Genomic DNA, 25,052 nt, shown 5'->3' with positions numbered 1-25,052 from the left:
AGAGTGCAGGTAAACAGAATGACCCCTGATAATGTGATAACAATCCAGCTGCCCACACCACATCACCAACCCCCCCCACCCCCCCAATGACAGATAGTACAGGAATGATAAAAAGTTAGACTCACATGATTAACCCCCCCTCCCCACAGTGTCAGTAGTAGTAGTTATTATTACTGCTAGTAGTAGTAGTAGTAGTAGTAGTAGTAGTAATCACTCAATCAATCGGCTTTGTTTCATATAGCAGCTGCATCACAGCTCTTCCTCATCCTTCTCCTCCTTATTTTTGTTATTATTATTATTATTATTGTTATATTATTTTTACTATTATTAATATTATTATTATTATTATTATTGCTAAAACCTTGGCACCTTTCCTATCCTATTCAGTATCTTTATCACCTTATCTCTCTCTCTCTCTCTCTCTCTCTCTCTCTCTCTCTCTCAAAGCGGGCTCCCTCCTTAGCCTCGTTAACTTATAAAGATAAGCGTTATCAGTCGAGTGCTTCAATCTGGCTACCTTATCCGAGTTTGGTTTGGAGATTAGAGAGAGAGAGAGAGAGAGAGAGAGAGAGAGAGAGAGAGAGAGAAATAGGCCTATGTGTTAACTAATTTCTTCAGTTCTGCCATGTAGTTTTCTCACTTCCATTATTGCCAATACCACCACCGTGACTCACTAGGGTACCATTACCACAACCATTACCCTCATAATATTTACATGAAAACACCATGGTTAATAGAAATATTTGGTTCCCGCAGTTAACATTGTAATGTGTCAGCAGGCATCCTGTTATCCCCATATCTGCAGTAGCCAGTGCTAACCACGACTATTTTAACGCTTCTATCGTCACCTCCTCAAGATGACCAAAGTAATCTAGTGTTCTAACTGGGGTTTCCTTCCCAAAACCGCGAAGGGCAAGACCATCATCATCACCACGACCCTCACATTTCCGCGACCAGCCATACCGGAAGTCCGAAGTTCGGACTAAGCGACAGACCCAGCTAGGTATATGACGGAAATTAAAATTTAGTACTTATTTTAATGATATGATGTTTTGTGCTTTTCTTACCTTATTTTTCTTTCCACAGTCACAAACTTTGAAATTCATGTACTGTAAATATCCACCTTTGTTTACTGTTTCCCCTGTGATAACAGAGAACCATTAAGTTTTACAATCTCGGAAAAGGAACAGCTACAAAGAACGTATGAATAGGCAAAGATGTACTTTTTCATTAAAATACTGATCCACTTCAAGCAAAAATAATGGTATTTAGTGAAGTCTATGTGGTTAAATTTCATTAGCTGGGCAAGTCTTATTTGTACCCAGAATCCAAGATGAGTCAGTTTGTCACGCCAGCTGATCCTGAGTCAGTGTGGGGAGGATCTAGTCTCTACAAGCAGTGTCCTTCACCACTCACGCAGCTACTCCACCATGGCCTGGACCGTCAGACTTATCATCATTTCGCTCATGCAGATCGGCTTCGGTTCCATTAACACATTATCCACGAAGTAAGTTGGCGGGAGGGAGGCTGAAATGGGGTCGAGGTACAAGCTTTGTGTGGGTGGTTTCGCTGACCTCTCCATTCAGGGTCATGTGATACAACGCACATTGTATATTTCATCATCTTTTCTGTTTCAGAACTAATGTATTGTGCCTGTGTGTGGGTTTTTCCATGATGCTTGAATATTACCTGAGGAGTACCTTAGATATGATTGTGGGTTTTCATTACTGTAATGGGGAACTGTAGACCTCTTCTTTGTAAATAACCACAGAATCATTTAAAAACATATCCAGCGCCTTGGAATACATAAGGACTGCATATATCAACTTTTCTTCTTCAGTTCTTGAAAAGGTATACAATGGTTTTTCCAAGATCTATTTATAATTTCTCATTCAGTAAAGCAGTAGGCTGTGGGTTGCTACTGTACCTTCTGCTGATTTTGTCTTCTGTTAAAATGAGTTGTAGCTTTCAGTAGATATAATTCATCCATCCATCATCCAATCCTACATTGCCCCATGAGGAGCATAAGAGCCAGGGACTAGGCAAGTTGGTCCTGACATATAAGATGAGAGTGATCAGCCTCAATCATCCCTGAGTGGCATTATGTGAGCAGTAACCCCAACCATCCCTTGGATATAAACCTTCACCAGCTAAATCCGATTGGAGTGCTGCAATTACCCACAAAACCACCAGGTGCCATAATTTGGTTATATGGTTACCACCCAGCATAGTAAATGGTTTCCTGGTGAACAGGAAACCATTGGACTTGTCACTTAGTGTAGAGTCACCCATAGGCAGAAGGAACAGGGAAGAATGGTGGAAAGAAAGACCAAAGAGAGGGAGTGTAAAGTCACGTGTAGGCAGAAGGACGAGGAAAGCATGAAGTAAAGAATGACAGAAGAGGAAGGAAGGAAAAGAGGGAGGAGAGGAAAGGACACACACCTGAGAGCAGCACTACATTGAGTGAATGGATGGTGAAACATTTCCTTAAGTTTTAAGTATGTTATATTTTACATTTTCATTATGCAGAATTTCAAAATTGCCCCTTATTTTTACATCTCAGAGTCATTGGTCTGATCTTCATGTGTTTGTTTTTTGTAACCATAGAAATGTGTATTAATTACCCCCTTCAGTATGATGATACCTTTCTTATATTCTTAGATCTGTATATCTATATCATATTATTCAGTGTAAGAGAACTACAAAGCAGAGAAGGAAGATAATGAAGGTTACATATATGTAACCACCCCACTTCAAAAATTCTTTCCCCGTTGAATAAGGTAGTCTGCTAATTGCATGATTAAGTATTAAAAAAAAAAAAATCATACCTGGTAGTTGTGAGAGAGTTAGGGCAGGAAGGAAGTACTGTATTATATTTGCTCCATATTGTATAACTGAATAAATCTACCATAGGATGCAATGTGGTATTCTTTGTAGTCCTTGTATGTGGTCTGGTTATGAAGTGGTTATAATGCTATAGTTGGACTGACTGCCCTGCCACGAGAGTGAATTCAGCCTGTATGAGATGATGAGGTTTTCTGTCAAGTAATCCCATTGTTGGGAATAGACTGGTAATCCACGCTTGTGTGTACAGAGGTCTGGTAGCCTAGCGTTGGCCATCTGCGCCTTAAAGGAAGTGATTTGAGATTTGATTTTACCATTTATTAATGTATACAGTGTGATGGTCTTTGTCGGTTTTACCTTACTGGCCATTGACAGCTGCATAGCACATTATGTTGCCAGTTACGTGCTGGAAGACAGTTGCAATACACAGCATGTGTACCTCAGGAAATGCATAAAATCAAAATTTATGTATAATATTGGTTTGGTTGGTAATTTAGTTGTTGTGTGACAGAGAAATCAACTAATTATCATGCTTTACAGTCTTGTTCTGTGAATATATAGATAAGGGAAAATTGTCACTAAACAGTGGGCTCACACAGTATGCGTGATCACAGTACGCGAATTGCATAGTACACGAGTGACTAAAATCATAACCATAAAACTTTGAATGCACGAGTTAGCCCACAATACACGAGGCGGAGGCAAGGAGTGGCCCAAAACCGCTATTTTCCCAGACCATGAAACCCACCCACCCCCATTCAAGTCACCCATCATGACGTTAGAGGCTCGTGGGGATGGTGCTCAAGAGGAGTCTACAGTATGATCTCACCAATAACGACTTCGACAATAACGTTTTCAGCAATAACAGTAAGTTAGAATAGATATCCAGTTTCTGTAATGACATTTGGATTCACTTGAACAACGGTTATTTCGTGAATGCCAAGTTGTTATACTGCAAATATGTCCATAACAAGATGAGGAATGAAACAGACAAACAAGAAAAGATGAAGGAAATTGCCAAAAATGTGAGCAGTAGCAAGGAGTAGGATCCTTCCCTCACCACGTCCTCTGACTCGCCCGCCGCCATCCCCTCCACCTCCACTGCCCCACCTTACCCACCAGCCACCTCCCCCTCCACCTCCACAGCCCCACCTGATTCACCTGGCATCCCTGCAACCCTTACCACAATGACTGTTGCTGCATTCTGGAAGAAATATAACATTTGACAGACTGTAAATTTCTTTATCAAAGCCTGGAATAATACAACATTGGCAACCGTTAAACATGCGTGGTGCGGCGGGGCCACTCTAAGTGTGTTGCCACACCTCAGAACTCCTGCTATTTAAGTCCATCAGGCCTGTTGTCTACTGTTTTTAAGGTGACTGACCATATTTTTGTTGGTTATATTTCTGTAATATACGTCTTTAAAATTTTCCTTCTGTTATGTCTCCAAGGTTAAAAAAAATATCAAGGTTTGAGAGGGTCCTGCCCGTTTGTTATTTTTCCCATAAGATTATGTATTCACAGTACGCGAAATCACGGTGCGTGAGGTCATGGACCGCCCATCCACTCGCATACTGTGCGAGCCCACTGTACTAAAAATACAGGGTAGATAAGGTGCGATACTCAAGATTACCGGCGAATTTATTATTTCTAATGACTCAAAAGTTACAAGTATAGTAAAGTGTAATGATTCATACAGAGCTGTTCACAATGACCAGAGAGTAATGCATGTACAAGTATATTGATTTAACCCATTCACTTTAATGTCACCTTATTAGATCCATGCAACTAGTAGACTTTTATTCAGCTTCAGAGAGACTTCAAACTGGAGTTGTTGTTGAGTAACCCTGGTCTCTCTGGCTGAACACCCCCATCTAATGGCAAAGATCCTCCCCAGCAGGACCATTCCTTGCAGTGAATGGATGTTCCCTTTTGGTTGACATCACCTTGCCACAGCGAGAAAAGGGGAAGTATGTGGAGGTTTGTTCTTGGATGGATGCCAGCCACATTTGCATCTTTCCGTCCAGTTAATAGGCAGCACAGTAGGCTCCACATCACCCTGTTACATTACTGTACATATATTTTGTTATATATATATATATAATGTGTCCTACTCTGGGCATAGACTTCACAGCCTGCTAGCAAGGCCCAGTAGCCCTCCTACATATCATACGCCTCTACATGTCGCCACTTTGGCACTAACATCCACCATCCATACTGAATACATGCTAGGGCTGTCTCATACAGGACTGGTATATTGGTATTATGGTTACCATGCAGTATTGTAAATGGTTTCCTTGGCTACAGGAAATCATTAGGCATGTCACATAGAGGAAAGCCACCCAAAGTGGAAGAAGATTAATAAGTGACAGGAAGGGTGGGAGAAACAGTGCAGTAAGAGATAGGAGCAGAGTAAAAGAAAAAAAGAAAGAAAAATGATAAAGGTGTAAGAAGTAGACAACGCTACGTGAAGTGAGTGGATGGTGGTTGCCACCACCTACCACCCTTGAACTGGAGTGCTTAGATATAGTCTTCATTGACCCTTTGTTTACACAAGGGATCTCTTAAGTTGAATGGATTTGTCTGGCGATAGCAGTAAACCATCATCATCATCACCGTCATCCAGACCTTTCCCATCCTAAGATGGGGTGAGATAGGGCCCAGTGAGAAAAAAAAAAAAAAAAAAAAATACTGACAGTGAGATACTGGCAGAAAGTATTGTAGATAAAGGACATCATTGTATTGAAGGAGTTAGAGAAAGTTTGCACATGTGAGAATACGTGTAGATAATGGTAAATGTTTTCTGATAAGTAACTGTGATCAAATTATGGGTAGATAAAATAGTCATTGCCAGTCCCATATTACCTTCCTTGGAGGTGCAGGGGCCCAAGGCCAGGTAAGCGGTATACTTCCCATGATGGCATTACATACCAATCGCAGATAAACCTTCAGTCACCGCATGGGGATTGAACCTATGTACATTGCTAGACTACACTCCAGTTGGGGAACTCTGACCACTGTAACAAAGGTGCTTTATTGATGGATGCACAGATTGAAAGTAGTCTAAGAGGTGTGTAGATTGTGGAAAGTGAACAGAAAACTTGGGAGGGGTGCTTGTGATAAGGGTTGGTGGGGTTGACATGTGGGGAAGACAGGGGAAGACAAGATAACCACTAGAGCCTAGGCCACTGAGGCAGTTGGTCCCTTGGATTGACTGGGCACATTTCAAACTTGTATCCATTCATATTAGTGAGGGAAAACTGTGCCTGAAGGAAGCTCATTGATTTTTGTGTGCTTTTGTATCCAGCAGTGGAATAGAATTCAGCAGCCATGGGGTGGACACCATATCAAGTAGCAATTTCCCTCCTCCAGGTTGTCACAGGAGTCATAAACACCATGTCGACAAAGTAAGCTGAAATATAAAGTTTGCTGGATTGAGAGTTAGGACAGGCACTAGCATTGGTCATGTTGTACTGTATCTGGCATTTCCACTGATAAGCATCCATTTTTCTGAACTTGATGGTATTCCTTCTGTTAGTTAGAGTGTAGTGGTTTTATGAGGTTGTGGAGCATTTCCGTTTAAGCCCTAGAAATACTGTCCATTGATAAAGTGTTGAACTGTTGTAGCTACTTTTAACCCACAGAAGTATACTATTATGGTTACTACCATTGGATATTATTCAGCTGAGGGAAATCATTGACATGAAAAGGGTTAAAGTAGAGATAGGTGAAGCAAGATCACTGCTCAGTGTTTATAGTGGTTGAAGTTGCAGAGCTTGGATGTTATCAGTGCCTTTCACAGTAGCCATCGTGATTTGTATTATTATTATTATAACTCTGCACTGTAATTAATCACAGTAATCTTTCAGTAATTTTTCATCTTCATATTGTTCAGCCCTGGTTTAATGACAGCACATAACATGTAATTTGATCATATGTCATAAAACAGAATGTAACTTTGACAACATATTTCAGGTGTATTGGGATGTATGGTAGCCATATCCTTTATATACTAATTTGGCCTAAAACCATCACCTCTCCATCTTGAATATTGAGTTGTAATGATACCATCATTTTCATCATATGGACATTCTTTCCCACCCTTACAGTTGGGCAGGGTGAGAAGTAGCAACATCCAGACAGCCAAAGTTTGCCCAGTTCAGTAGGCCACGCTTCCATTCACTCACAATTCAAGCCCTCAGAATCTTGGCTCCATCAGATTGGCCAAAAAATTTCACCACATTTTGTAACTCCACGTATGCCTATCTGCTAGAGCCAATCCGAATGCTGTCATGTTAAAAAGGGGTGCCAAATCCCAGGTTCTGTGCTTCTCCTCACAAAATTCATCCATCCAGCTCTGTCTCTTGTCAGTCCCTTAGCCTCACCAACTTCCATACCTCTCTTCCTCACACACTCATCCATCAAATTCCTCCACCTTCTTCTTGGCCTACCTCATCTCCTCCCCCCTTCAGATTCGCTTAGGTATATGTTTTTTACCACTGTGTATTGTCATCCATCCTCCACATGATCTCATCTCACTACACTCTTCGATTCTGGTGTCTGCAGACTTCCTTCCTCTGCATCTTTCACAAATCACATTTTTCTGTATCCCATCCACTCTCTGTGCCCCAGACACATTCCTCAGCAGTTCCATCTCCACTTCTCTTACTCTTGACTTTCATTTTCGTGCTACACCATGGTCTCCCATCCGTATATTAAAGTTGGCACCAACACTCCTTCATGTAAGCCTTGTGCAGCTGCAACAGTCAAGCCTCTGTTCCTTATCAAGGCCTTCACAGCACCAGCCACTTTCCCTCCCTGTGTGACTCTACTCTCCACATCTTTTGCACATTTTCCTCTCCTTTCTATTGCTGTACACAGGTATTTGAACTCTCTCACCAGTTCCAGTCTCTTTCCATTCACTGTAACATCACACTGGGAGTCATCTTCTCTCTCAGTAACAATCATTTTACTCTTTTGTACATTTACTCTTAAGGCACAACACTCACATACGTCTACAAAACTCTGCTCTAGTCTGCCAATGTAGTCTTTTTCTGCCACTGATTTAGCTCTATATAATAAGCCGCAAAAGGAAGAAAATCTGGACCATGTTAAGGTGAAGGAACTATAGTTGCAGCAGATTCATAGGCACAAACAATACAGTACTGGGTAGCTATTCATTGAAAGTTTGCTTTGGTTATGTCTTAGCTTTGTGGTGTAGATGTGAATGTGATAGGAAGTGTTTGGAGAAACCCATTGAGGTTGTTTGGCCATGTGGAGAGGATGGAGAGGCTGATGAGGAGAGTGTATGTGAGTGAGGTGGAGGGGGGGGAGAGGGAAGGGGAGGCCGAGGATGAGATGGAGGGATGGAGTTGAGAGGTCTAGCCTATGAGAGAGGGGGGTATGAGTTGGGAGCAGGGCATTGAAATGGTGGGGGTCAGGGTGATGTGGAGGTGATTTGTTTGTGGCTGCCGCTTATGAGATTAAGGTGTCTGGCAATAGATAGATAGATAGATAGGTAACTGATAAAGTTCTTTATGTTTATGTTTGGGTTCAGCACTGTATTGTACTGAACCCTGTTTTTAGGAGGAGAAGATGTTGCTGTATAGGAGCAGAAATTCCTGGCAATCCCTTCATCAGGTTCACTTGGTAGAGGGTGTGACATCGCATCAGGCAGCAGAGAAATAGATGGTTGGAATATTAGAAGACAAGAATTACTGAGCTTATCTGCTAACCATATGTAATGCCCCCTTTTGGTTTTGCTATGCAGAATGACAAACTAAGTGGTTTCCAGCTGGTAATTACAGTACGTTACCAACATGGGGATGCATAGTGATTATTTAATTTAGTCACTCTAACCAGATGTGGCACATAAAGGTTAGGATCCAAGGGAGGTTTGGGATTTATTGTTTACAGGTGTATACTGTAATACCACTCAGGGGCATGTAGGTATACTTTCAGTATTAGGACTAAAAAGATTACCACCCAGAACAGTATGCTCCTGATGGGGTAGTGCAAGATTGGATTATGGATGCGTGGATGTTGTTACAAGAAACTTCAAGTGGTCGGTAAAGAAGATAGGAGGAAGGATCTGATAAGCGAGATTGGTGGAGGCCATACTTTAAGCTATCAGTGATACTGAGGAGGGGTAGGGGTGGAGGTACATTGTGGGGAGAGGAGTGGAGGGTACTTTTTAGCTGACCATTCAAGAGCCCTTCACTTGAACCAAGGCAGTCTTTGGTTTCATAGTCTGAGTCGGGAGTTTCTGTATTATATGAGGAAAAGTGGTGGTTTTCTGTCAGTGGCGTACACTTTTGGTTTATTTTTTTTATAGTCTATTTGTTTGTGCGAAGCATTGCAATAACCGAGTCACAATGGCTTGGACACCACACCAGATATTTCTCTCCATTCTCCAGGTGTTCACTGGTGTTATTAATACCATGTCAACAAAGTAAGTCATTAGTAAGCTGTTCATTGTCTCTATCTTACTTTCTCATTTTTTTTCTTTTTCTCTTTTTTAGAAATGCTCATCAGTTTGTTTTTATGCCTAATATTGGTGTTTGATGAGTTTGTGTGAAAAACAGAAACATCTGAATAACAATTTTGGTAATTTCAGTGTCAGTGAAAAATGCTGTCTGAGGAGAGACTTTTTATACTGGGGAGAATATATCGAACCTGGTATGAGAGGCTGTGAGAAGTAAATTGGATACCTGATGATAAATTTAATTATGGGATCATCAGGTCAAGTAGTACATCGTCTTACACTGTGAAATATTGTCAGTTATGAATGTAGCACAATGCAGTATCTAATTACAGTAGATCCTCTTTATGAAGTGCTGTTTTATTTATTGATATATATTTTATTTACTTAGAGTAAAAGACCTCTCACACGGCAGCTAGTCTTATGGTCTTTCCGCAGTTTTCATAAATAGTCCCATTATGAAAGTTCTTTGCTCTTCCGGCATGAAGGCTGAGCCAGTCGGCCAATTTGGCACTGCTGGTGCTAGATCTAGCACTTTTCATAATAATTTAGTGCCGATAAATATTAGATTTTCTGCTATATCTAGCGCGTTTTGAAGTCCAGTTTAGCACGAAAGTTTGAACAGTTCACCTACAGCTTAGTGCATTTTAAAGTTGACTTTAGCACTTTTGAAGATTTCTGCTTGCCAACACTGCATGCGCCATTGGCCATCATGACTCATGAGTGTCTGGCTTTCTGTGTGGGACCTTTCAGATGTTTGGAGACCTTGTTGTGCTATTTTACGGACATCCTATTGTTCTCATGTTGCGCTATGGCCGCTACTACTGGAAAGCCTACTGGTGTTGTGAAAAAATGCACCCATAAGTTGCTGACTATCACCAAGAAGATTGAATTATTGAAAAAATTGAAGGCGGGTGTTCCTAGAAAAAAGATGATGGAAGATTTCAGTGTGAGCTCCTCCACTGTATACGACCTTAAGAAGCAGAAGGCCGATTTAGTGCTTAGGGTTGACTAATAAATAATACAGGCTAGACACTGTGATTGCATTGAGGTGATCAACCATGATTGCTAGAAACCTTTTGGCAGGTTTTCCTGGCCATTCGGCAGTTTCTGCTCTTTTGGCACCTGCATGGTTCCGAAGATGCCTAATGATAGGACTTTTACTGTATTTATTTATGTAATTGTTTTTTGCTATTAAGTTCACTACAGTGTTGATGTAGGTATTGTACTCATGCTACCACTAGTTGATTTTACTAAACTTAGGAGAGACCCACCCCCACCCTCACCAGTGAAGAGGTCATTGATTGAATTGTATGGATGTATACAGGGATTTAGTACCAGAGGTGCCATATCCCACGATAATTTGATTTTAAATTTCCACGGGGATAAGGTAGAAATTTTGACACTAGTTTTATCCAGTAACATACTTCAAGTTGACCTGTTAGTCAGATATTTTGCATGTAGGTAGTAGAGGCTAAGACAGTTCAATTTAAGCTGAGTCAAGCCATAACGAGAACTTGTTCTGTCTAAGTCTGTCAAGTGAATTTTGGCTGGAGCCTACACAAGACTTTCATAGCTCTAGTACCGTACTTTGCAAGCAATGCTGAATCCCATGTTCGAACCTTCAGGGTGAATGATTTTACCTTGCATGTTTTGTTACCATGGGGAACTCAGTTTCAGGGGAGTTCTGTACAGAATTGTCTATTGGATATACATGAAATGGTGTATATTGCCACTAAAAACACTTTTTTACCTATTCAGTCTTTTAAAGCTTATTTATTAGTTTTGCCAAAATTTTCAGTACCAGTTCTGCGGAATCTGCCTGTCTATCTTTCTATTGCCAGATACCTCAATCCAGTAAGGGGTGGCCACAAACAAGTCACTTCCATGTCGCCCTATCCCCTGTCATTTCGGTGCCCTCCCCCCAGCTCACACACCCCTATCATATACCTCTCCACTCCATCCCTCCACCTCATCCATGGCATCCCCCTTACCTTATAATATTTGGGGACAGCCCAGTCTTTTAACTCCAGTAGCCGGAAGATATATTCCTTGTTTTATTGTTGCTTCCTCCAGATGATTTTCTTTAACTTAATAAAACCCTTTTGTACATAGGTGGTTAATGAAGGCTATATCTATCCCCTTCATTAGGTATTCCCTCGTAAGTTTAGTAAAGCCATGTGGAGTTACAGTAACAAGGGTAAAATACAGTATAAATGATGCCTTTTGGTTGTTAAGGTTAATGAAAATTGCCTTTAATTCTTTTTTCTAAACCAAAATATTAATGAAAATAGTCTTTTACCTTTTCTCTGTGGTAGGTTTCTTTGATATGAAAAAAGTCACCTAATATAAATGAAATGTGATGTATATGCAGGTACCGTATATCATGTCCAGAGGGTTAAATGGCTGATACGCCCTTCACCACCAGGATGTCTTTTATACTTTTATCTTGTCCCCACAAGGTAGTTTTACTTAGCATAGGAAAGATTTTATTTATTGGAGAAGGTTTGATGTAGCCTTCATCATCCTTTTTGCCACAAAAGTTCATCCCCAAAGCTGTATAAAATCATCTGGAAGTAATAAGATTTTTTTTTTTTCTTTTTCTTTTTTTTCTCAAAGTGACGCTGTACAGAAGAGAATAAATTAATGTGGATTTTCATTGTACAGATAAGAATATACATAGAGAAGGTATGATTAACTCCCTCAGTACAGAGATGTATATGTTTTATTTCTGTATTATTGACCATTGTATTCAGCTTAGGAGAGACTTTTATACTGGGGAGAATATATCTAACCTTCATATGCCCCCTTCACCATAAGAAGTCTCGCTGAATAAAATTGTCTGGAGGTAGTAAGAATTTGGGGGGGGGGGGGAAACGGGAAAGGGATAATAGTAAATTTTCTATTTTATCCTGTACTTTCATTTTTCATTCATTCATTCATTGCCAGACGCTATGTATCCCAAACGGGGTGGCCAAGGCTTAGAGTTAATTGTTTTACAGGGAGGGGCACTAATCCTCCACCAACCCCACTTGACACGTAGGGAGATTGTACTTTCATGCATAAATTAAATAATGCTTAGTGCCATGCTGTATTGTTTTCGTTTACTTCATACTTTGCAACATAATGTGTCAGGAGTAAGATAGTATAGTGGAGTATTTTGCTTGAGAACCCACCTCCCAGAACTAGATCACTATAGTCAGAGTACATCATTTTCATATCACTGTACTGTATTCTTGCTGCCCCCAGATGATTTTATTCAGCAGAGGAGAGGATCCTGGTAGTGATGGGGTATATGAAGGTTGTATATAATCTGTCACTTCAAAAAATTGTATACCAAGGAAAATATTGGCAAGATTAAACTTATTAGAGCCATGGCACTGAATTTAAGTGGTAAAAAATATAACTTGAATGTTCTTCGAAGAGGAACTCACTTCTTAATGGCTTCGTGCATCATGAAAAATTCAAGATGTCTGAAGAGGATTCCCCACAGCTTAGACCTTAATTAGACCAGCACAGTGTAAATCCCAATATGTTCTGTACAGTGAGAGCAGCATCTTAGATTTTGTCATATTGTACCATGTTACCAGTAGTGTATACTGTAATACATTGTGCCACATGTTTTAGTACACTACCTCTTTCCTTTTTTTTACTGGCATTATTTTGTGAATGTTGTAGTGAAGACCATGCATTGCCATTAGATATTCTGAAAAGATAAAGAGACAAGCTCCTAGGCAATGATGGATATCTCTAAGCAGACCAAGCATTGTCAGCAACCGGAAGTGAGTTTCGATACTAAAAGTCATTTCAACATGGAGATACTCCAGTGCAACATTCCACCCAAGAATCATGGCCTTGACTTAATAATATTCGGAGCCTTAACATTTCACGCGAGCAAGGTCATAGTTTTAGCACTTTTCATATTTTCTTCACTTGATGACCTTTAACCCCTAACCTAACGGTTATAGGTCATGCATGGACAGGCACACTTGTAGTACGCTTTAACGTCTATAAGCATGCAAACTTTCATTCGATTCCATTCACTCATTTTGGAGCTAGGGAGTTTGAAATTTACACCACCAGAGGTACAGTTTCTAGGTGGCGCTGCCAGCAACTGGAAGTGAGTTTCAACACTAAATATCATTTTTGTATGGAGGTACTCCAGTGCAACATCCCATTGAAGAATCATGGCCGTCGCTTAATAGTCTTCGGAGCAGTAGTTTTTTTGCGCGAGCAGAGCTATGACTTTAACTGTTTTCATCGTTTTCACATTTGATGACCTTTGACCCCTGACCTGGCCTATGTAGTACATAGATGTATGATAGAAAGTTGTAGTACTAGTTAGTGTCTATAAGCATGCAAAGTTTCATTCAATTCCATTGAGCTGCTGGGGAACTAGGGGGACATTTTTGAAAACCGGTACTGGTTGCTAGGGACACTGAGGCCAATCTTTGCAGGGTTCCCACTCGAAAATTAGAGGAGAGAGGAGAACAGTGGATTGTACACTTCCGATTGGGAATGACCTCAAGATTATGCCTAAAGAAGTTAGAGCATTCTGTGCCCACTAGTAATACTTCTGCAACTCAAAACATGAAAAGTACAAAGAAAGTGGGTTTTCGGCTGTTACTAGGCAGTGAGTAGTTTCCAAGCAACCAAACCTTGCTGACACATCTAGGTCATAGGCTGGTCATAGTGTACAGGTTTGGTGAGAATGGGTTAATTCTGAAAGGTAGAAGTGCCTGCCACGATTAAACAAGAAAGAAAGGAAGAAAATGCAGTTGATAATAAGGACAGCATGGAACTGGCCATGAAACACTGAGATTATACAATATGGGTATTTTCAATTGATACATATAGATAGGGTGATAGAAAATACGAAGTCTTGGAAAGTGAGACTGAGGATACCACTGGAAGAGAAAGACTGTATTCTTTGTGGAAAAAAAGAGTGAAATAGCACACTGAGAAGAGAGGAGGAGGAAGAGGATGACTGGACAGTTGAATGAACTGTATAAGAACAAAGCAGCCTTTATCAGTCATGTCATAGTCATCCTCTGTCAAGGATTTCCATGTGTCCCAACCACCTTACATCATCATATTCAATTATGTTGTCTTGATTTGTTTTTTTTCCTAACTCAGATGCCCTATTGCACTAGGATATAAGTGTCTAAATGTTGTTTATTGTACAGTAATGTAGAACACCAAAGGAATTCACATACTCATGAAGTGATGATCTTCAGGGTGACTCGTAAATCTCTGTGGATTACACAGCATGTCCAGTGTCGTTGATAAGGTGTGATGTGTTTGTGACCAGATAAGATTTACAAGACTGATAGGCACTTTTACATGTTACTTATCACCTACAGCAGTATTCTACTCCGTACGGCATGTGATAATCTTGAGTCTTATTCATTTTTTCGACCTAATCTCTACATTATGATTTATTTATTTATTCATTTATTTGTCAAGCTACTTGACAGTTCCGTTTAACATTTGTCTGATTTGCTTTTTTTTTTTATATATATATACTGTATATATAATAAATGATTTAGGTATTGTACAGGCAGCTTCAGAAGTTTGTAATACTGAAGGAGTTAAACAGTTTTATAGTTAACCTCTCCAGTCTATCCTGAGGCAGATAGAATCATCAGGAAGTAGCAGGAATAATTTAAAATGCCATAATTCTGAAGGGGTTGACCATTTTATTGCATTGAGTTCTCTTTAGCAGAATAAAATTCTCAGTCAGCCATTCATAAATTTCACCCAAATAATTTCCCTGAAATGGCCTTTCCTATTTTTATTTGGTTAGATTTCTCCAATCTGAATACTGCAGTGCTCCTTGCCTATCGTTCTGTGCTGAAGCTAGTCATGATTTTGAGCTTTAATGCTTCTGTAGTTAAAACATTTTCTGTGTGTGAATGTTTAGCTACTTGATGTTTTAATAGTAAGTCATTATGTTTTTTATTTACAACCTTTTCACTACATTGATAATTTTGTATTACTGTATTGTTATAATAATAATAATAATCCATCCATCCATCCATCCATCATCTAATCCTACGTTGCCCCATGAAAAGCGTAGGAGGCCGGGGCTAGGCAGTTGGTCCTGACATTTAAGATGAGAATGAATAATTATTATTATTATTATTGTTATAGTGGTAGGTGGTGGCGGCCATCATCCACTTATTTGATGTAATGCTGCCTACTTCTTCCTTCACTTTTATCCTTCTTTTTCTGTGTCTGCCCTCCTCTCTTCCTGTCTCTCCAATCTTTCCTGTCACTTTTTGTTACTCTTCTTTCTTTCTCAGGTGGCATTACTTTGAGTGACAATCCTAATTGTTTCCTGTAAGCTAGGAAACCAATTATAACACTGGGTGGAAACCATATAGCCAAACCATCCGTGTTCCCTATGTGGCAGCAAGTGTGTTGGCAAAGGGTTAGTGCCCCCCTGAAAAACAACTAACTCAAAGACAAATGGCCACCTGTTAAGGGATTATGGCATCTGGCTATAGATGGATAGATAGATAATTATAATTATTATGATTCTGGGGGCTTGAATGATGAGTGAATGGAAGCATGGTCCATTGGATTGGGCAGACTTGGGCTGTCTGGATGTTGCCACTCCTCACCCTGCCCTAGGGTGGGAAAGGAGGTCCAGATGTTGATGATGATGATTAGTAGTAGTAGTAGTAGTAGTAGTGATAGTAGTATCATCAGTATCAATATTATTATTATTATTTTAATTCCTAACAGGAGATGAAATAATTTACCTACAGTAGGAAGGACCTGAGGGAAGTTTGATGCATTTAAGGAGTTAGACTCAATTTTCATGAAACCTCTGCAGTATGAATGATCTCTCAAACCTAAATAAAAATGTCAAATTATAACAAGAATAAAGTTAATGTAAGTAAATGTCCCAGGCTGAAGTGGTTAATTCTCTATCTGTCTATTGCCAGACGCCATAATCCCGTAAGGGGTGGCCATTAGACTTTGAGTTACTGGTTTTACGGGGAGGTGCACTAACCCTCCACCAACCCACTTGTTGACATGTAGGGAGCACGTATGGGTTGGTTATATGGTTACCACCCAGCATTGTAAATGGTTTCTTGGCTTACAGGAAACCATTTGGCTTGTCACTCAATGTAAAGCCACCTGTAAAGGAAAGAAGTGTCAGGAAAGATTAGAGATATAAGAAGAGAGGAGGGCAGGCACAGAAAACGAATGATAAAGGCTAAGGAAGAAGTAGGCAGAACTACATCAAGTGAGTGGATGATGGTCGCCACTAAAAAAAAAACGGGCAGATGGGATTAAAAATTTTTGATATGATGATGTTCATTTGATTTTAATCTTTTTACTTCCAGGGAGTTTTATGCAACTTAGGAGGGACTGTTTCTAGTAGAGAGGATAGATATAGCCATCATTAATTCCTTTGCTATTTTTGGTCCTTAATCTGAATAAAGTCATCTAGTGGTAGCTGGAGTAAAATTATTAAATCTGGCAATAGATAGATAGATAGTATATCATCTATTATTGTACAGTACTGTTGTGAAAGGAAAAAAAAAAAACTTGTTGACCTTGATGAGTGAGTGACCTTTGTGATGATAAGAGATACTTGTTAAGAGCTGTTTTATAATAGCCAGACATCTTTCTTTACGTGACTTATCTGGATTTTGGTTACGTAAACTGTTTGTTGATTGTAATGTTAATGGTAATAATGATAATTGTGATAATAACATTTTTTTTTTTTTTAAATTAGTATTACTGTACTATGTTTATCATTCATGCGTCATATCGTGGCATATCTGGGTATTAAATGCATATTGCTGTTAATGATAATCGTGATAGTAACACTTTTTTATTACTATACGTTTATCATTCGTGCATCATATCTTGGCATATCTGGTTATTAACTGCTTATTGGTGTTAATAATAAGATAATAATAACAGTACATATCTTTACAGCTCTTATATTGTTGGCACCTCTCAGGCATTGTGCATCCTGATCCTTTCAGTTCAATGTTATACGTTATATTTCATTCTTGATATATCCAAATTATATTTAGTTTAGGAGAAACTAACTCCTTCAGTTTGATGACATAAATTTAATCATGCTATCTTCAGGCACTTGTATTCAGCTTTGGAGAGAGTTTTCTGAATATGTGAGGTTAGATACAGCCTTCACTTACCCCTTCACTGCAACAGCCACCCCAAAATTGAATAGAATTCAATTTGAGGTAGCAAGAATAAATCAGTAAAGTAGAAAGGTCAGATATAGTTTTCATTGACTGTTTCTTTACAAGTAGTCTTTCCTAAAGCTGAATAAAGGCAGCAGGTGGCAGCAGTAATAAACTGCAGATAACATCCTTGATGTGAATGGATTAAGCATTTATTTACTTTGATGAACACAGTCTTGTAACTTTGTTTATTCCTTTAACATGCCTTACTGGTGGTTGCAGATGGGCAGATACAATGGAAGCAGAGAACAGTGCAGGGGAAGAGGTCGCCTTCAACCATCCATACTTCCAGACAGAGGGCATGTTTATAGGAGAGATAATGTGTGCGTATTCTCTTTTACATTCACGTAGGACTTTCCAGTACATGGAGGCTTGATGAGGAGCATTGATACCATTGATAAAGTCATTGCTAGGACTGTACTTACTAAAATATATTTTGCAAAAGATATATGTCTTTGCAAATATTCATCGACTATGAAAGAGAATGCAGGGGAGAATTTTCACCGAAGAGGGGAAAATATAGTTCAGCAGTATATAGGTCAATGGGTTGCCATATGAAGTTGAGTACTGCAGTAGAAGAAGTGAAGTGTTCAAGGAAAAACAACAGGAAAACTTGCCTTTTATTGATGAGGAGCACCATGGACGAGTAAGATCTGAGGTAGATTGACATGTCGAAAGAACCAGCTATTTTAATGCTTTATGTATTGATCATAAATAGAGAATAAGTGTTTTCATCATCATACAAACAAGTTAATAGTTTCTATATGTTACGTACTAATTTTGTAGTAAACTGTTGGCTGCAGTGTGCCTTAGCACTCATGAAAAAATTGTGCAGCACTTAAAAGTCAGTTTGTCAGATTTCTGAAGAGCTCTATCCAAGTGTTTGTTCTTGGTACTGATGAAACTTCATGAGGGTAAACACTTTACAGTTGCAGGGATTTATAGCTAATGATAACTATTCATAGATATCAGTTTGTTATTGTGCTTGCTTTTCTGCTTAAACAACAGATCTGTTTGAAGTGTATTATATATATATATATATATATATACTGTATATATATTTACTTTCAGGTATGATCGCATTTTATGTCTTTAGATGTTGTAGGAGATACAGAGATCGGCGGCGGGCACAGATGGAGATGTCACCCTCTGAACGAGAGGTAAATGATGCAGATTGTTCAAAGATAACCAGAATGATGCAGCGTCATTGTATTCAAGAGACTAATAGAGATCATTTCAGTTCCCTTTACATGAAGGGGTTTCTCTCCTAAGTCAAATAATATTATCAGAGAAATGTAAAAATGATACTAATGTACAGTACTTTAGGGGTTTAATCTGATTAAAATAGTTGGTGCATGAGTCCTATATGCTTATTTTTGCTGGTATTTGTTGCCCCGACAGAACACCAATTTCCCCAAACAAATCTTCCTTATCCCCGCCTGCTGTGATGCCCTGGCTACCTCTACGATGTACATGGGTCTTGTCCTCACATATGCCAGCTCCTTCCAGATGTTGAGAGGTCAGATAGAATAAGATGCACAGCAGTTGTGAAAGAGACAGAGTAAGAAGGTCTTATGATAAAAGAATAGAAGAGTCTGATTATATGGTATAAACCTGCTGAGGGTGTGTAGAGAGGGCTTTATGCAAATGAATTCAAAGGTGAAAGATGTCAGTGGATGGGTATGGTAAGTGTGAGAAAACAAGGTATGAAAACTGAGAAAGCTAAGGAAATGACATGGGATTAAAATGGATACTGTTTGCACTATGAAGTATGTTTGGAGATGTACAGTATGTGACAAGGGTTGCACTTTTATAGGCAGCTTTGTAATTGATGTAATGGCTCTGTCTCTCAAGCTGTTCTGAAGTGCACAGGAAAAAAAAAAAAAAAAAAAAAAAAAAGTGGATGAGTCTTGCCCTAGAGGTGAAGCCAAAATTTAGGCTTGCATGATGAGTGAATGACTGTGTGAATAAATTCATTGGACGCATCATTAATAGTTCTACCTTTATACTTCCTCTCTCTATTTCTGAACCCTATCTTTTTTTTTTTTTTTTTTTTTTAAATATGATTATGGCAATATTTTAAATTTAATATTTGACAAGGATGATGATTATAATGATGATGATGATGATGATGATGATGTTCATGATGACAGCAGTAGTGTCAGTTAATCTTACTGCACAGTCAGAGTTCCATATCCCTGCTGAGTTTAAGACACCCTTTTTACGATGATGGTTGGAAAACTTATGATGATGACAGTGATGGTGATTTAAGAACTGTTTGCTCTTTTTAAAGGTGCTGTCATTGTGTTCACGGGGCTGTTCTCCGTGGCATTCCTGGGACGCAAGCTGCGGTATTTCCAGTGGCTGGGCATCGCCATCCTGATCGGTGGTCTAGTAGTGGTGGGTGTCTCAGACTTCATTGGAGAGAACATTGAAGGATATACCACCAATGGAATTATCACAGGTACGATTAAATTACAGTACAGTATACCCATTAGATACAGTAAGTCATTGATATAATGTGCCTATTTTTACATTCATTTGCTTAATCACCAATTTGTTATCAGTGTAAAAAGAGTACAGAGTGACACTGGGGCAATTCGTTTGTGGCCACCCTTTCTGGGATTAAAGTAGATAGATAATGACATTGATGTATTGTATTTTTTTGGTAACTCATTATGTAGCAGTCAGAAGCATATGTTAATGAATGTATGTGTATTATGGTGTATTGTAGGTGACCTGATGATTGTGGCAGCCCAGATCATCACTGCCACACAGATGGTGGTGGAGGAGAAGTTTGTCACCAAGCATGATGTCCCACCTCTCCTTGCTGTGGGCTGGGAAGGTTAGTCTCATGAATGCTGACACACACACACTCCTTCGTTCCTTCCTTCCTTCCCTCCCTCCTTTGTTCCTATCTATCTTTTTTCCTGCCTTCCTTTCGTTGCTTCTTCCTTTCTACCTTTTTTCCTGCCTTCCTTTCTTCCTTCTTCCTTTTATCACTCATTCATTTATTCATTCATTCCTTTTTATGCAGTCTCCATTCTCAGTCCTCTTGTTTTATTTCAAGGCTGTCAATAGGAATGACCAAATATTATCCTTAAACTGCTCTACATTACATACAGGACACATCTACCCCTTTTCTCAGTGAGTTCATTTGGGAATTTAAAATCTTCTGGTTCAGTTCTCTTTATTCACCATCACATCACACAGCAAGTCACCTCTCTCAGTAACCATCACCTTACTGCCCTCTGTTTTTTACCAGTTATTGTATGTTTAACCTCACTGAATCCCACCAACCCTGTTGATATACCATAATGCGAAGTTAGGGTCAGATGTGGGTGGTGTTAATAATAATTTACAGTTAGTCCTTTGTTTCCTTCTGTAATTTTTTAAGTAGCTATATTACCATACCACGTTGAGTACACCGCTTCCCGTCCGATCAGCGAAGTTAAGCAATGTTGGGTCTGGTTAGTACTTGGATGGGTGACCACCGGGGAACACCAGATGCTGTTGGCATCCCTACGTGTCAAGTGGGGTTGGTGGAGGATTAGTGCCCCTCCCTGTAAAACAATTAACTCTAAGCCCTTGGCCACCCCGTTTGGGATACATGGCGTCTGGCAATGAATGAATATTATTAAGCTGATGAATTAGCATGTTTTCACCACTTAAAGTTGCTTGTGATTCATTTTTAAACTGTCTTGAAATCAGAATTGATTGTTTATTGTGTTTCTAATTTGTTTATTCATTATCAGAAATATGTATAGTATCGTTTGTTTCACCTAGAGCTGCATTTTGCTCGCACACACTCTTGACCTCAGTCAAGAACTGACTGTCTTCACTCACACTCATTCACCCTAGTTTTGGCAGAGTATGTATGTTTCACAGGGACTGAAGTGCAAAATGTTCATGAAGTGTTGTGATGTAAGATATAGATGCCTGTATTTCACTGTTGAGCAATTGCCCTTGGTCACAGAGGATCATTGGTACTCTTACTCTTCAGTTTTCTTGTTCATTTTAGTTTCCATTGTTTCAGCTCTTTTGCCCTTCATTCAGAAGTCAATATTGTTGTCTCTTTTGGTCTTATATTGCACTCCTCTTTAATCTTTCCTCTTACATTATTGTTGTCTCTTTTGGTCTTATGTTGCACTCCTCTTGCATCTTGTCTCTTACATCTATCTGACCTTGTCCTCTTTTAATATACCTTTCCTCTAACTCGTTTATTTTCTTGTGTTCTTTCACTGCCACCCAACTGTTATTTTCTTCCTATGCTCGTTTTATCAGCTTGGCTTCATCTCATTCCTCCTCACCTAGTTTTCTCCTCCTCCCAATCTTCTCTCCTCTACACCATCCATGCCATGCAGTATCCTGTTGAACACCGTTATCATTGCAGGTGTCATGGGGTTCAAGATCAATCACCCATGAAGTATTAAATGTCCACCATCATTACAGGCATCATGGACTTCATGGTAGTCACAGTCATGCAAGACTGAACACCCTTCATCATTACAGGCATCATGGGCTTCACAATAATCACAATCCTGCTGGTGCCCTTCAACTGGATCCCTGGTGGCATCTTCAGCACCAACCCCAGGGGTGTGTTGGAGGACATCCCTGATGCTTTCACTCAGATTTCAAACTACCCACAACTCCTCGCCCCTCTCCTATGTGAGTTAACTGCCTCATAGAAGTATCATTTCTGTTATTTTGCCTGGCAACTCATCAACCCCCAGCTATGTGAGTCAATCATCTCTTGGGCATGTCACTTCAGATCCAGATACGGAAAATTATTCCTCAAAAGTACCTAATGTTGCTTGTCTGCCCCCATCTCATTTAGCATCCTGAGACTGGATATCCAGTTAGACAAGATTTTATATACTGCATTTAGTGAAATGTCTAATCTTGTTTGTGTGCTCCATTCCAGTGAACATCTTCAGCATCTCATTCTTCAACTTTGCGGGTGTTAGTGTGACGAAGGAGCTGTCTGCCACTACCCGCATGGTCAATGACTCTGTCCGTACACTCATCATCTGGCTTCTATCCCTTGCCATCGGCTGGCAGTTCTTCCAGTGGCTGCAGGTTAGAGGGATTGTCTTTGTAATTACATTTACCGTTCATACATTTTTGTTAATCAGTTTTCCATGCTAGTGTAGATCAGCCTCTCTTCCCCCCCCCCCCCCCACTTGATGGCTGCTTTCCAGGTTGCACAGTCTACTGCATTATTTTAATTAATGTCCCAAGCCCATTGGCACCTCTTTAGGACCTTGTCATGTATGTTCCTTGCTCTGCCAACAGAGGCTGTCTTTTCCACATTAAGGTCTTTACAGTACTTCACCAGGTTACTCCATTGCATTCTTTTATGGTCCAAATTGCCTTAGCCAACCCAGGCTCCATTAAAATCAGTACTCATTGCACCATCCCTCACTATACTACACTCCATCTCACTATTCTCAATCTCATTACATTCATTTCCTTCTAAAACAACATTAATGGATTGTGATGAAAATTTTGATTATTATTTGGGAGTGCTGCATCAAATGAATAAAGAAGATAATACTAATTATGCAGTGGACACCATATCTGTACTTACTGTTTGCTTCATTGATGACATTGGTTTTTACCCTACAGTAGGTTTGGTTAGAGATTATTATCATTAATCACAAAATGGAATGGACTGATGCTTTGTTTTGTGAAGATGGAGAGGACTAAGAATATTACTATGTATGTAGTGCTTTATATTTCTTTTCTTTGTTTGTACAGTATGTATGCTGACTTGTGTGTGTACTTCACAGATATTTTGTGAAATGTCTTTACAATACTTTTCTCCCACACACCTACCTAAGTGTCACAGCTGTATTACTAATGTGGAGGATGCTGATCTTTAACACACAGATATTTGGTACTCTTACATTTAAATGGTGCTTTTATTATTGTTCCAACATTGTTGGACTCATTTGTGAAACACTGATGATAGATCTTCATCCATCCATCCATCCATCATCCAATCCTACATTGCCCCATGAGGAGCTTAGGAGCCCGGGGCCAGGCAGTTGGTCCCGACATTTAAGATGAGAGTGACTGTGTAACAGATTTTTGTAGCTGGCATCATAATTTTGATAGTATTTCAGTGACAAACTGTGTAACTGACATCCTGGTTTTGGTGAAAAATCTGATGAGACAGTTTGTACAGTCATCATCATAGCTTTAATGGAAATTCTGATATGACAGATTATACACCTGACATGACTGTTTTTCAGTATAGCATCCCAGTTTTCCTTGCACAGCTGGTTGGTTTCATCATCTACACAATTGGGGTGTTCCTGTACAATGATGTCATCATCTTCCCATTCTTCCGACGCATGGGCTGGATCAACGATGCAAGACCTGAGGACACAGAACCTGTCCTCCCATCGTCATCTTCAGGGAGGTGAGAAGAAGCTTGAGGAGGGATCCAATAGGCAAAGCATATGGAATAGGAGAACATAAGGAACAGGGGGACAGATACAATAGGCAAGGAGTAAGGGACATTAAATGTACTCTAATTAAGGAGTGAGGGATAGGAGAAATATGGTGGGCTAGTAGTAGGGAGCATGAGAAAGGACATTAGGATAGGAGTAGGAGTAAGATGAGGAGTACAGTGAGCCAAGAGAAAGAAATAAGAGGGACAATAAAAAAGGGGTAAGGAATAGGAGTTGTGATAGGTTAGGATCAAGGGGTAGGAGATGGGACATAGTGGGTTAGGATTATAGGATAGATAGAGGGATGCAATGAAGTAGGAAAATGGAGTAGGAGAAAGGATGCATTGGACTAGGGGAATGGGATAGGAAAAACAGTGTGGTGAGTTAGGAGTTTGGGATCGGATGAGGGATAGAATGGGACAGCAGCTATGCATTAGGGTAGGAGTACCAAGGAAGGATGCAGAGCAAGGAGGGGGAGATGATAAAAGTAGTACAGTGAGCTTGGAGAAATGATGTAGTAGTCAAAAAGGAAGGAGTGGGAGTAGCATTATGGTGGGATAGGCATTAATGGATAGTTAGGTTTGTAAGTTGGAACCAAGGTTCTGGGAGCTTGAATGAAGTAGCTTTCATAGTGAAGGGGTGTAATTTTGAGGCTTGTGATAACCTATACTTTGTAACCAGTCATAACCCAGTAAGTACCATACAGCCTTCCTTCTCCATTTCAGAGCGGATGAGGTGACAATAGACACCAAAGACGGGAAAGACAACCCAAATCTCACCGTAGAACCTCTGTAAGATAGGAAGGTTTGTATCTCCCGATTACTTCCATCTCGTCCATCAAAACACACTCTCCCCTCTTACACTCGGTTTAGAACTTATTGTAAGGGGTGTATGTAAGTGGGTGTTTGGAAGATAAAAAGACAAACAGTTACTTTCAGAACTTACTACTTACCACTGACCATATTTCCCGTATGGTGAGACGCATTTTCCCCCCCTAGAGTGTGCACTAAAAAATCACCCTGTGTCTTATCACTC

At 39.8% G+C, this 25,052-nt stretch overlaps 1 protein-coding gene and 1 pseudogene across 1 annotated transcript; both read left to right on the top strand.

The window, feature by feature from the left end:
* Positions 1-1,392: 1,392 nt before the first annotated feature.
* Positions 1,393-24,992, top strand: LOC145404342 (solute carrier family 35 member F6-like). The gene is made up of 10 exons (XM_080275864.1): positions 1,393-1,507; positions 17,782-17,882; positions 18,631-18,719; positions 18,961-19,078; positions 19,853-20,023; positions 20,294-20,404; positions 22,072-22,227; positions 22,484-22,638; positions 23,844-23,986; positions 24,743-24,992. Exons 1-10 carry the CDS (start codon positions 1,431-1,433, stop codon positions 24,810-24,812), a joined length of 1,191 nt encoding a protein of 396 aa, XP_080131990.1. The 5' UTR covers positions 1,393-1,430; the 3' UTR covers positions 24,813-24,992.
* On the top strand, positions 20,960-21,077 carry LOC145404562 (5S ribosomal RNA; annotated as a pseudogene).
* Positions 24,993-25,052: the final 60 nt, after the last annotated feature.

Source organism: Coenobita brevimanus, chromosome 63 (assembly GCF_032717465.1).
Source record: "Coenobita brevimanus isolate Jiangsu-jjx chromosome 63, ASM3271746v2, whole genome shotgun sequence".
NCBI classification, from domain to species: domain Eukaryota; kingdom Metazoa; phylum Arthropoda; class Malacostraca; order Decapoda; family Coenobitidae; genus Coenobita; species Coenobita brevimanus.
Note: the sequence above shows the minus strand (reverse complement) of the source record. Positions and strands in the feature narration are given on the sequence as shown.

Bases quoted from the DNA above. Each gene is read 5' to 3' on its own strand.
- LOC145404342 (XM_080275864.1), top strand. From the start codon at position 1,431: ATGGCCTGGACCGTCAGACTTATCATCATTTCGCTCATGCAGATCGGC. The intron at 22,228-22,483 runs GTGAGTTAACTG...GCTCCATTCCAG, and splicing joins ACTCCTCGCCCCTCTCCTAT to TGAACATCTTCAGCATCTCA. The intron at 22,639-23,843 runs GTTAGAGGGATT...TTCCTTGCACAG, and splicing joins AGTTCTTCCAGTGGCTGCAG to CTGGTTGGTTTCATCATCTA.